We start from the raw sequence: 13,728 nt of genomic DNA, 5'->3' as shown, positions 1-13,728 counted from the left end.
GTTATCTGAGCAAACCTGCCAAGCTGTCAGGTACACCCTCCATCCTTTAGGTCTGAAATGTGAAAAAAGGACATTTTGGGTAACTGTAAGTTAAATTTGCTGGGATTTTCTGCCAGCTAAGAGGGAAACCAGGCAGCCAAGACAGGAAAGGGCTATGGGTCACCCTCGGGCCACTGAAATCACCCTTCAGGGGGTGGCAGAATGAACATTTAGGTTGGGTATTAGGAAAAATTTATTTACTGAGAGAGCGGTCAGGCATCGGAACAGGCTGCCCAGAGAGGTGGGGGAGTCACCATCCCTGGGGGGTTCAAAAACCGTGTAGATGTGGCACTTGGGGCGATGGTTTAGGAGGCCTGGGGGTGTTGGGTTGGGGGTTGGACCTCATGATCCGAGAGAGCTTTTTCAACCTCAATGGGCCTGTGACTTTACGACTCTTCCAGCCAATTCCACTCAGACCCCGCCCGCCCCTCGGCGCGCGGGGGTGGTGGGAGGCGCCACGTGACCGCAAGGCCGCGCGGGGCAGGGCGGGGACGCGCTGTCACGTGCCCCGCAGCGGCGTAGGCGGGGAGAGGGCGGGTGTGGCCAAGCGCCTGACCTTCCGGGGCCGGTGGGGGAGGCGGGGCGTGTGACGCAATTCCGCTTCCCCCTTGGGCGTCGGGGTGGCGGTGGGTGCTGCGGGCCGCCGCCTCCTGCCTCGCTCCCGGCCTGCGCCGCGCCGCTTCGCTCCTCCCGCCTCAGGTACCCGCCGCCTCCCGGCCCTTCGGGGTGCTGACCGCCGGGTGTCTGTCTGTCTGTCTGTCTGTCTGTGTGAGGGGGGTCCCGTCCCGTCCCGCACCGCCTCTGGGCCCGCCGCGCCGCAGCCGGCGCTTCCCCCCCCTCGCACCCCCGGGGAGCCGCCGCCGCCGCCTCTCCCGGCCCCGACGGAGCCGGCCTTGGCCGCGGGCCTCGGGTGAGTGGCGGAAGGCAAACCCCCCCCTCCCCTTCACTCCCCCCCCAACGGAGGCCCGCCGCCTGGGGCGTGCGGGCGGCTCCGGGGGGCCGCGGCCGCTCTCTCGTACCTGCGGCCGGCTGTGCTGGTCGCTGCAGGCAAAGGCCGCTCGGTGGTAGCCGATCCCGTTCGGCTCTGTCTAACGGCGGGAGCTGCGGTGTCTTGGCTGGGTAAATACCTTGTCGGCTTGTATTTATACAATAGGGACGAAATCTATACGTGACTCTCTAAACGAAATCTATACGTGACTCTCTAAACGAAATCTATACGTGACTCTCTAAACGAAATCTATACGTGACTCTCTAAACGAAATCTATACGTGACTCTCTAAACGAAATCTATACGTGACTCTCTAAACGAAATCTATACGTGACTCTCTAAACGAAATCTATACGTGACTCTCTAAACGAAATCTATACGTGACTCTCTAAACGAAATCTATACGTGACTCTCTAAACGAAATCTATACGTGACTCTCTAAACGAAATCTATACGTGACTCTCTAAACGAAATCTATACGTGACTCTCTAAACGAAATCTATACGTGACTCTCTAAACGAAATCTATACGTGACTCTCTAAACGAAATCTATACGTGACTCTCTAAACGAAATCTATACGTGACTCTCTAAACGAAATCTATACGTGACTCTCTAAACGAAATCTATACGTGACTCTCTAAACGAAATCTATACGTGACTCTCTAAACGAAATCTATACGTGACTCTCTAAACGAAATCTATACGTGACTCTCTAAACGAAATCTATACGTGACTCTCTAAACGAACGTGGATCGCATACGAGTGGCTGTTTAACTGGAAGGTTCTTCACTAAAGGTCTCAGGCAAGTCAATCTCTCGCAGTTTATGAGAAGTTGTTTCATTTTATCAAGTATTAATACACTTAGGGTGGCTGGCTTACGGGGACAGCTAGGGCAGCGTCGTATCAAAGGGCGCGCTGCTTGGAGAATGAACTATGTACCCGATGGGTTTCATCTCTGAGAGGGAACTTGTTTCTAGGTGAACTTTGTGGAAAACAGTGTTGGCCTGATGCTGTTCAGCCTTATTGGCACTGGATATAAGAAGAAAGGTAGCTTTTCTTTTTTTCTTCTAAACAAAACTGACACACCCTGAAACCACCCTCCCCAAGACCTGTGGAGGCCAGTGGCTGATGCAAAAATTTGTGGTAAATATCAAGCCGGTCCTAGAAAGCACTTTCGATTTTCTGGAAGCTTGAGTTCATTCAAGTGCACTTTAACAGTGCCGAATCAAGACGTGAAAGACAGCAGCTGTATCTGTGCAGTGAGATTGTATCCTGAAAAGCATTTATCCCGAAAAGAGCCTTTGTAAAGGAGCAGAAGAGGTGTGTGGTTTTGTTTGTCACTGTTGAGGCTAGAACTGGGATGTGACACACAGTTTTGATGTTTTGATTGGGGACGGACACCTAAAAACTGCAGTGAAGATGTTTGATAGACACTCACCCTCGGGGTCAGTGTGTTTATTTCACCTAAACCAAATAAAAATAATTAAGCTGATAATTCCTGAGTATATAGCTGTGGTAGGAGTGGAACACAGGTATTCTTTAAATAGCTTTTACAGCTAGTTCAGGAAGACTTGTGAGGAATTGTTGGTTAGAAGCTAAAGCTATAAATGAGAAATAAAACAAGCTTTTAAAAATGGGGATAACATGATGAGAATGGGCTCCATACCTCCCAAGAAAGTTTAGAGGGGCAGCTATGGAAGATATGTTGCGATTATTCTGAGCTGCTGGACTAATACATCTTTTGCAAGATTCCCGGGGTAGGATGGTGTGGACAGGAGTAATCTCTGGCAGCGGACCCTCACTGCTCTCCCCTGGTTTTGTGTCACAGCTGGCACACAAACAAGCCACCTCAGTAGTGATAAATGGTTTGCCGGGGTTTGGAGCCATCTGCTTGTGGTGTGGTGACCATCTGAAGTGATTAGGTCTGGTGTTGGTGGGGAGGCAGCTGTGAAACTGAACAGCCTGTCATGGGTGGGAAACTGGAACAGATTACAGGTCCTTGTGGCTTTTTTTGTTTGTCAAAATAGAGGGAACCTCTATTTTGAATAATTGTTTTTTTTTTTTTTTCTGGTAGTTGATAATTTATAGCAAATGCACTAACATGCAGCATTTTGGTTGTTGCTCTTAGTTCAGTCTGTCCGGAGAATATGGAAACTGAAAATCTGAAAACTAAAAAACTGACTTACCTCCTTTTTTTCAGTCAAGGCAGACAAAAGAATGGGGAAAAAGATCTCCAAGTCTCAAGTAGCTGCTAATGACGTAACTGTTGTTTTTTCCCTCCTGTCAGTCTGTTTACCCGTTGTCTTTATTCTCCCAATGAATAAACGTGCAGGTCGGACTAAATGGTTACACGGTATGCAAGCGCATCAGCGTGGCCACTCAGAAGGCGTTAAAGATAGGGAAAGGCCAGCTATAAAATGTTGACGCTTAATGCCTGAAGGTAGAAGCTGCAGAAATTTGCATATTTTAGAAAACATTTGGAAGCTGTCAAAGATATGGTCTCTCTTCCATTTTATCTGTATAGCTATGTTGGGTAGTTGTACTTATGTGGGCAGAAATCTTGTAGATGAGGTTATGCTGGTAGGTATTAGTCATGTTACAGTGACAAAAGAACCTCTTTGCTGATAGAGCCATGCCACCCAGTGGAAATGCAGCAGAGCCTGTTGCATCTAGAAAGCATTTTTCTGTGTTTGAAAGATGATCTTGGAGACAGGAACTAAATCTGGCGCATCAAGTGTTTGAAAAATGTCATACAACTCAAATAAAAAAAAGGAGAAAGCAGCTGATGCTTAGTTTTGGATAGTTTTAGTGAAAGAAAGAAAAAGTGTTTTGGACGGCTTTCTGATGGAGGTTTCTAGGGACTGGTGATGGATAAAAGCCAGGAAAGACAAGAGTATGGGGGAAAAATGCTACTGCATCCATCGCTTTCATTTGGGCTGCTTGTGACCAGAGGGGGTTTAGAGCTTAAAAAACACAGGGGAGCTGTTTTATTGTGGAAGCTGACAGATTTAGTACCTCACATGTAGCACCGCACTTCCAGAAACGGGGTTTTCACAGACCTCTCTGAAAATCACCACTTGGTCTTAAGCGCAGTTGGTAGAACTGGCTGTGTTGGAGTGCTTCTTGACCTTCTTCCAGCCTGCCGTGGAGCCCAGCAGGGCTTGCTTGTCTCACCTCCCTGCTGTTAATTCTCCAGAGTAGTTCATGGGTGTGTGGGAGGCCTTGGACTGTGGTTGGAAAGGTTTTCCTGTGTAGGATTTCTGGGTAGATGTGTTGGAAGTCCTCCATGCCCTCCCATTACTCCTCAGGATAAAGGATGAGACGCTTTATTTGCAGACATTGGTCATCTCTCTCTTTCCCTAGTTTTAGTTTTGGTCTCCTGGCTGTGTGTGTTCTCAGGGGTGACTGAGAAGTGGTGCCCTGACCAGCCGACCTAGAGCTGGCAGGCTCTGTGCTTCTGGGAAGTGGGGGATGTGTCCGGGGGTGCCAGCCTTCAGAAAACAAAGGAAATCTTACCTTACAGCACAGGGGATGCGAGCAGGACTTTGGTTTTAATGCTGCCAGTTCTGTAGTCTGTCTACTCCCTGCCAAATTACTTAAACTCCTGAACCCTCCTTCCACTCACTCTTTCTTCCCCCCAACTCTAGGAAAGAATAATTTGAAGTAGAGGTTAAATGTGACAAAACAGATGTCTGTTACATGAATCAGCTTTTCTCTGCTCATATCAGTGCTTGTGCAGTGCTCTTCTAGGAAAGCTTCAAGAGAAAATGAGAGTCCATTTGTTAACTCTGCTGACTCTAAAAATCTAGCCAAGGGACCGTTTGGTACATTTTTCTAAAATCTTGAGGCATATGTGACCAGTGGGGACTTCGAAAGGGAGTGACTTGGAGGTCTTCTGTCTGATGGTGTCTCTGAGTCTAGTTTGTGAGCATACCAATACCTTTGCAAATGTAATTGATGTGTCTGTAAGGTTTTGATTGAAATCCTTTATACCGGTGTTGAACAACTTAAATAGAACATAGATTCTAGATTTAAGTACAAATTAGCTCCTATGTTGTCTGAATGTGTCTAATGATAATTTCAGTTTCTTTTTTATTAAACGAAGGTGGCAGTACCCAGATTAAACGTATGTTTAAAAAACATCCCTGAAGTAGGCTATCCTGTCTGCAAGAGGATCCTTGACATGCTTGGCATTGACTCAGTTATGACAAATGTTGCCAACAAATGTTGTTCTAGTCTGCTTGCCAAAGTGAAGAAGCCACTAAATCTCATTATAAGCTATGCTTAACTACGCTTTTTTCATAAGTCATGTAGCAGAATTGTTTCCGTAATTTTCATGGCACAGAAATATTTTGAAATTATCTGCTGAAAAATATTGGGGCTATTTGTTGATATTTTGTAAGCAGGCCTGTTTCAGCTGTAGTCATCCACTGCTTTGACTTGGATTTACTACTCCCTGTCGTTTTTGTGACAGATCATGGGATTTTCTTTGAGTTCTCCTTTAGGTTTGTTTCCTCTCTTCTTTTTCTCCCTTGCAGCATATGTTCAGACTTCTTCTGTGGGCTTTTTTCAGACTCTTGTAGATCTGTTTTTCAGTTGGTCTTATCCCATCTCTCCAGCTGCCTAAAGAAAGGATGATTCTCTTGGCCTGTTTTGGTGTTGCGTTTTGCTAACCTGGGTTTTTGTTTGTTTGTTTGTTTATGAATACATTTACATTCACACTTACATAACAAGTTATTTTTGTATTTGTTTCTATATTAATGATTGATTTCCTATATTTTGTGGGTTATATTAAAGAGCTTCTATGCCTGTATAGGTAAATTGAACTACAATGCCACTAAAAAGCACATCTCAACTCCTGATTCTTATTGAGTGTGGTTCATTGCAAAAACTAACGGACTCTTTTAACATAAGAGCTGTCTATTGAAGAGAAACGGAGCTGCTTCTGGCAGATCTCTCTCAAACAGCTGAGCTGTTAATAATGGGAGCAGAAACTGCTTTCCTGATGTAGCTCAGTTGGTTTCTCAATTTTAAGCAAATGGTCATTGATCTGAACAGTGTACCTCATCTGATATAACGATGCAGGTATTTATAGAATCATAGAATCATTAAGGCTGGAAAAGACCTCTAAGGTTATCAAATCCAACCACCAACCCAACACCCCCAGGTCTCCTAAACCATGCCCTGAAGTGCCGCATCTACGCATCTTTTAAATACCCCCAGGGATGGTGACTCCCCCACCTCTCTGGGCAGCCTGTGCCAATGCCTGACCGCTCCCTCAGGAAACACATTTTCCCTAATATCCATCTAAACCTCCCCTGACGCAGCCTGAGGCCGTTTCCTCTCGTCCTGTCACTGGTGACCTGGGAGCAGAGACCAACCCCCCCCTCACTCCAGCCCCTCTCAGGCAGCTGCAGAGAGTGAGAAGGGCTCCCCTCAGCCCCCTCTTCTCCAGGCTAAACACCCTCAGCTCCCTCAACCTCTCAAGACCTGCTCTCTGGACCCTTCACCAGCTTCGTTGCTCTTCTCTGGACATTTTTTTTTTTTAACCTGCTTGAATTTATTTGTACCTGCTTGAAGGAACTACTGTTACAAGCTAATGTCGGAGCTTTAACAAACCTTTGGATTCATGCAGTTAAGCGCTGGCTTCCACTAGGGCCCTAACTTTGTAGATAGGTATTTCTTAAAAGGTTTATTTGAAGTATTAGGTGTAACTTGAGAAGTTTACTGTGTTTCCGCAGGGGTCTGGGTTGCTCGCTGTGGTCATAAATAACTTGGGAAATGAGATGAGCAGTGTCTTGTTGATATGAAGCCATTCAGGAAAGTAATGATTAGATAATAAAATGTCAGATATAATTCAATGTCAATAAATCTGTTATAATTCAGAGTAGATAAATATAGAGTGGTGCATATAATTTAACACATAGAATGATGGGCTAACCCTTAACACTGAGGAGTGAAATATTGCCACAAAAGTGTCAGTTCTGTAGTGACCAAAAAGCAGATGAAGGATTAAGAAGTATTAGGAAGGAAATAGAGGACAAACCAGAACCTAATTATGAAACTGTATAAATCAATGGTTATCCCACATCTTGAGTTCTGTGTGGTTTGTTCTTGCCATTCATCTCCAAAGACACAAAAGAATTGGAAAAGCCTCAACAAGAGGCAGTGGAATAATCAAAGGTATGGAATAGCTGCTGTGCAAAGGTCAATGAAATAAGCTAGAGCTCAGCCTGGGGAAGGAGCAGCTAAAAGAAACTGCTAAAAATCTGTAGAATAATGGGCAGAGTGGATAAGAATAGATTTACTGATTTTCCTCAGCTGCAGGAACGAAGGACCAACAACTGAATCTACTAAGATCCAGGCTTAGAACAAAAAAGAAGGTGCCTTTTTGTGTAACAAATAGGTGTAGCAGCCCTGTGAAGTTCCTTGCCGATGGATGTTGTAGGTACAAGGGGAGAAATTAGATGTGTTTATGGAAAAGAAATTCTTTAGGGGTTGTTATTCCATAGAAATTGCCTACAAGTTAGGGAGTATCTGAGCTTGGAATCATTGAAGTATTGGGGCAAGCGTCATCCCTGTTTTTGTTCTTCCCTCCTGTCACTGCTGAGGATAAAAAGGCATGCTGGCCTAAGCCACCCCTCCTTCTGGTCTGGTACTGTTTTAAGATTAGGAAGTTGTGTAGATAGTAATAAACTTACAATACAGTTTCAGAGAAGACTCTGCATTATTTGCATTATGTAATTTATAACCTGATGGAGTTTGTGAACCTCTTTGTCATAGGCTATCTGTACAAACACCCATCCCTGAGACCAGTCTCTGTACTAAAGGTCAGGTCTTGGCCTTCAACAAGGAAGAGGAAGGATTGGTGTTTGTGGGGATCAGCTTGGCAGTAGTATTTGTACTCTTATATTTTGCATTTTTTCCGCCTCTTATGTTCCTCTCTATCTCGCATGCTCTCCTTTAAAACCCTCTGGCTGCACTGGGGCACGTCCACCTGTTTCACCTGCTCTTGGTCATCCTTTCAAGAGTTCTTCACCTTTAGTCAGTATTTGTTGTCAGTCACACTGAACATAACTTCAGGTTTGTGACAGCTGCCCTTTTGTATGGCTAATGAAGATTGACAAAGCAAGTCCGTTTTTGTTGTGGTGAAGCTCTGGAAAGCTCTAAGTGCAGTAGTTGCCTTCATGGAAAGGTAGCATGTGGGTCATTGGTCCCTATTTTCAGTGTTTCTTGTAAATGTTAAGAGGTTAGAAGTTAGGTACGCATTGATGACACCTCTGCTTGATCTTTCAGCTAAGGCTGGCTAGCTGGTGTCAGTGAACATAATTAAGGCATCCTCTGCCTTTAGTGTGTTCTGAAATAATTGGAGGATCGGCAAACTATAGTTCTTTTATCTCTGACAATAAGATCTGTGTGGGGATTTAATCATGTTTTGGTTTAGGTGCATTAACTTTACCTGCAAGCAGCCTGGCATAACTTTTGAGTCCCAGTTTAGAAAAGGCCTTGAATACTTTACAGGCATCGGTGTCTGGGTAGGCTGCCTACTCGGTATGAATATTTGAAATATTTTTTTAGTGTAATGTGACCCACTTATATTCTCTGTCGGTCCTGTCTGAGATGAGACAGGTAGAGGCTGAAGACTTTCCTTTTCATGAGAACTCTTATCACAAGGAAAGTGTTTGGGTGGCACATCCCTGTATGGGCCAGAGTCATTCAAACAAAGCCACCGCTGCGGAGCGCTGCCAGTTCAGCACTTACTGTGGTTTGAATGAGACAAATGTAGAGTTTGTCAGATGAACTCTTGCTTGAAATAGTTCTATTATTTTCAACAAATTTCACTTTATCTTACCTTACTTTTCAGCAAAATGTCTGGAACTGATGATTTTTCGGTAAGTAACAGTTTTTCTTTCCTGAAGATCAGCCAGTTGTGTTACTTCATTCTAAAAGTTGACATACGTTTTTCGAGAAGAAGGGGAGCTTAGAGTTGAGAGGTGATTTCCTCTGTATTGCAGTTGTGGTGTTTTCCTTTTGGGTAGATGTAGCAATCTGTGGACTTAAACGTATGAAGCCGCTAGGTGCCTTGTGGGTTCTTTTTTGCTGTGATGTTAACAAAGGAGCTGTGTTTTAATAGTGTCAGAATAGCTATAATGGAAATCTGTGAAGATCTTTTCTTTCTGGATTTGTGCTGAAATTGCTTATTGCTGTGTGTGGTAGGTCGCCTTTTATCTTTGGGTTTGTTTTTTAACCGTGGCATGTCAGAATGCCTTTTCTACCTTAACGATAGAAGCTGCACAAAAATGAATGTAATCATCCGTGCACAGCAAGAAAGAGCTCTCCTCCTCCCATTTTGGCAACCGAAACATACACATGTAGTGGGTGAATGTCTGCAACTAGTAAGTCCAGTAGATGTTTTATATTCTCACTGATGCTTTGTCTTTTAGTTGGCAGATGCTTTACCAGATCAGTCACCTGCTAAAACCTCCAAAGTGAGCAGTACAAAACCTGGTCAGCAGCCTGGTCAGCCACCGCAGGGTTGGCCAGCTTCGAATCCTTGGAACAACCCAAGTGCTCCCCCTACAGCGCCAACCGGACTGCCACCAAACACGTCCGCTTCCAGCGTGCCATTCGGACCTCCGCCAACAGGAATGTATCCTTCAATGCCCCCTGGACCGCCTGCTCCATTTCCTCCTCCTCCTACTGGACCCTCTTGCCCTCCTCCTGGTGGTCCATATCCACCCCCAACTGTGCCAGGTCCTGTCCCACCAGGGCAATATCCTCCACCAAATATGCCCTTTCCAGAGCTTCCAAGACCTTATGGTGGTCCAACAGAGCCAGCTGCACCTCCTGCTCCTGTTGGGCCATGGGGATCCATGCCCTCTGGAGCATGGGGACCAACAATGGGAGGGCAGTATCCTGCACCTAGCATGCCATATCCACCCCCAGGGCCATATTCCGCTCCTACCCAGACTCCAGGGGCTGCGCCAACAGTACCATGGGGTACGGTCCCACCTGGAACATGGGGACCTTCACCGCCAGGTCCGTTTCCTCCACCCACAGGATCATATCCAGCTCCAGGACTATATCCTACGCCCCCTAATCCTTTTCAAGTGCCATCTGGTCCTGCTGGTGCTCCATCAATGCCTGGTGGTCCCCATGTGAGTATTTAATTTTGGTCTTGAATTACTCTAAAATGTTATACTTTTAAGCATGGAAATGCAGTAGCATAAGACCCGGTAGCACAGGTAAGGAATTTCAGGACATCTGTCTCATTTCTGTAGTCAGTGAAATAATAGCCAACTTCTTAAATGCTTAAGTAAATATACTAGAACTAGTGAAATAATATCAAGTTGGAGTGTCTCTGAGCATCACATTATAGTGGTCTTCCACTACTTGGAAAGCCTCTAAAAAGCAAAAGTGGGGGGGAAAAGCCTTTGATTTCTGAAAGTGAAAATATGCTAGTCTCTGTCACCTAGAGATTGTGATTCTAGGGCACACAGGGAGGGAATAATGAATTATAAGGATGAATTTCATTTTAATTATGATTTCTATAAGTATGACTTAACTGTTTTGTGAAAAGCCTGTACTGACCATGGATTATTGTCTCTTGCAGCCTTACCGTTGAATACATTCTGGGCAACAAAATACTGTAGCTTTCCACCTTCATCCACTACTTAAAGAGATTTTTACAGTTTTCGTTTCAGTAATGTTTGGGGCTATGAAGAATGCTTGCCTCTTGTATGTGCATTTGAGGTATGAAGGAGCAGTTTGCATAAATCTACCTTGCTCATATGCTGGCATAATTGGTTTAATAAAATTAATTATGAAGAGCAGAAATAAAACTAACATCTGTGGTTCTTATGTTGGCAAGTATTCCTTGGAAAAATGGGAGTTGCCAAGTAAGGATTATAAAGAATCAGGCCCAAAGACTTAACAGAAAAATTGTTAATTCTTAAATTTCCATGAATGCTTTAAGTCTTGTTGCCGGACTTGTGCTGGTCACTGAATGGATGGATAGTCATATTTTGTCTATTTTCAGGTTATTCTAAAATGTCAATAAAAAGTGTTTCAAGATTTTTGTCAAGAAATCTAATTTTTGAACATGCTACAGTAATGCAAACTAAAGAGAGAGAGCATGTGAACTTGAAGGTTTTCTCAGCATTTTGTATATACTCAAAACAATTGCTCAGTCTGGGACTACGGAGGAGAAGATCCGCATTTGAAATACTCGGTCTGACTTGTCGGCACACTGTTCGTGTTCACAAACAGGCATTTATGTGCAAATTAAATAACCTGGATGTGCAGTTAACTTTGAATCAACAAATGTGAGTTTTATGCATGCAAATGAGGACATCATTTTGCCAGTTCTCATTCTGTGGTGGTTGGAAGTTTGGCTTGGTCTGTGTAAAGAGAAACTGATTCCCACTTAGGTAAGGTACTTCCCTATTTCTGACCTGGGTTCTAGTCGTTTCAAATTTGACTTTTCTGCTGGGTTGTGTAAACTCAGCGGACTTTTTCAGAGTCCCTAGAAACTGAACTTGAGCTTAAAAGATCAAAAACAACACCCCAACCTTGACAATTCCCTTCCCGGCAGGTTTTGGCATGGCATTTAGTTCTATCAGCTACAAAGATCCTTATTGCCACAGTTGAGAACGAGGTGGTCTCATCAGGGCTCCGCTGAACATTGTAACGGGGAGAAGTCCTCTGTTCTCAGCTCGGAGTCCGCATACCTCACTAAGTAAGTGTGATTTGGGAGTGAATGAATGTCTGGAAGCCTGTGCACTGCTGTGTAGCTGTCCCCCCTCTGCAGGGGCACGGCAGTAAGTTTTCATATTCCTGCCATATCCGTGCAAAGAGCATGCAAGGGGTTTGCTGCAGTGCTGGTTTAGCATTGCCAAGACACACAGCCACGTGTCAGTGAGGAGTTCTGGCACTCTTTGTGGTACTTCATAGCCTAGACTGCGACCACAGACAGTTTCATCCCCAGCTGGGGATGCCCTAAAGTAGCCTCTGTAGGTAGACTTAGGAACAAATTTTGTTTAACATGGTAACTCATTAGGGAGTCTTTGTTTCATGGAACTGTGAAAGCAAGTCAATTCTCTTCCAGTACCTTCTTGTGGCTTCCTGCATGCACGTGATGGACTTCTTAAAAACAAATCGGGTGACCTGGTGGCAATGCTTGTCTTAGCCTTTGTGGCAAAGCCCCGCAATATTTTTACAGAGGAAAGCGGTCAGGTTAGCTGCGGCTGTTTTAACTTAATGTCCTGAAAAGTAATAGAAAAGGTGTGTGTCTTTTACTTGTTTTAGAAAGGCGGTATTGGAGCCGAACAAAAATACTTAACGTTTCAGCTTAAAACCTAGCATCTGTAACTCTAGAAATAGGAACCAAAAGTGCGAGTCTTCACTAACCTTAAACAAGCCTCAGTTGCCTCCCCGAGCAGACTTGGCTTCGATCTTGGCAAGACTAATTAAAAATTAACGTAAGAGAACATTGACTACATTTGTTCAAGTGCTTTTTTTTTTTGATACCTGCAGCCTTAGATTATAAATCAATGTAATGACAAAAACACTTATTCCGAACAAGCGGATCATGCGGTAGCAGCGCTCCAGTTTGAAATTGCACTGGCCATGCGTCTCTACAGGGAACGGGAAGAGGTAGGAGAGGATAAAGCAAATGTAGCAAGTAATGATTTTTGGAGTGGGATTTGTAAAAGTAACTAGACTTCTAGGTTCTTCCTGAAATAGGCAGGATTTATTACTGGAACATTTAGGCTAAAATTCAGTATATATGGGATGTTTTTCAATGTATATTCGTATTTCTTGAGGTCATGAAAACTGTTTCATAACCCCTTTGTTTTTGTGAGCAGAGTTCTTTGCATAGCAGTGAAAAGGGTATACCTGTTAATCTATTGTGTAAAAACTCAAGTTGTCACTATATACCGTGTAGTAACTTTATCACATGTTATGTCAAGTGTGAGCAACTTCTGGCCTGAAGCTTTTGCAATGGAATTTGTACATTTCTATGCATCATTTGAGTTAAATTGCTGAGAAGTTCGTTTTGACTTGTGCTTTGAGATTGACATACTGCATTTGTTTACAATATGAAATATAAGCAATCACATCTTTAAAGTATAGATTATCACCTGCTGCTGTATTTTCTTTAGATGAAACAAATATTGCTGTATGATAGTGAGAAGCTATAAATACAGGATTTGATATTTTTTTGAAAATGCTGTCACTTTTGTATAAGATTAGACATTAAACGTATTTTCAAGACTGTCGTGTTTACTGTTTTTCAATTACTGCTTTTGACATGCTTGTGTAGACTTTTGCCTTGAATGAATAGTAAAAGTAGGACGTCCTTGATTTGCAAAGACTGAATATAAAATCAGAATTACTTGACTTCTGTGAGTGTTTTTCCTCTTCCTTTTTCTGATTTTTGCAGCCTGTGCATAAGGCACGTTAAGTGCGGATGTGACCGTTGCTGTGTTGTAGGATGTCGGCCTCGGGTATTGCCTGGTCACAAACTGCCTTCTCAATTAAGAGAAAAAAGATCTGATCTTTCTGGTTCTAGAGGAGGAATGGGATTTATTTTCTACCTGTGAAGGGTGTGGTGTGGTTTCTTTGTTTTCTCCTGGCTCCAAACCATTCCCAGGCTAGATTGACACACGTGGATGTGCAAAGTGATCCGCAAACCAAT

At 43.9% G+C, this 13,728-nt stretch overlaps 1 protein-coding gene across 1 annotated transcript; it reads left to right on the top strand.

The window, feature by feature from the left end:
- The first annotated feature begins 626 nt into the window (after nt 1-626).
- On the top strand, nt 627-13,305 carry MAPK1IP1L (mitogen-activated protein kinase 1 interacting protein 1 like). Its single transcript, XM_075104289.1, has 4 exons — nt 627-738; nt 8,893-8,920; nt 9,473-10,186; nt 10,642-13,305. Exons 2-4 carry the CDS (start codon nt 8,897-8,899, stop codon nt 10,651-10,653), a joined length of 750 nt encoding a protein of 249 aa, XP_074960390.1. The 5' UTR covers nt 627-738; nt 8,893-8,896; the 3' UTR covers nt 10,654-13,305.
- Nucleotides 13,306-13,728: the final 423 nt, after the last annotated feature.

This window comes from Phalacrocorax aristotelis, chromosome 9 (genome assembly GCF_949628215.1).
Source record: "Phalacrocorax aristotelis chromosome 9, bGulAri2.1, whole genome shotgun sequence".
In the NCBI taxonomy this organism is placed as follows: domain Eukaryota; kingdom Metazoa; phylum Chordata; class Aves; order Suliformes; family Phalacrocoracidae; genus Phalacrocorax; species Phalacrocorax aristotelis.
The sequence above is the reverse complement of the archived record's forward strand: the minus strand, read 5'-3'. Positions and strand labels throughout refer to the sequence as shown.

Coding starts and splice junctions, on each gene's coding strand:
- MAPK1IP1L (XM_075104289.1), top strand. CDS start 8,897: ATGTCTGGAACTGATGATTTTTCG. Junction 8,921..9,472: donor CTGGAACTGATGATTTTTCG/GTAAGTAACAGT, acceptor TTTGTCTTTTAG/TTGGCAGATGCTTTACCAGA.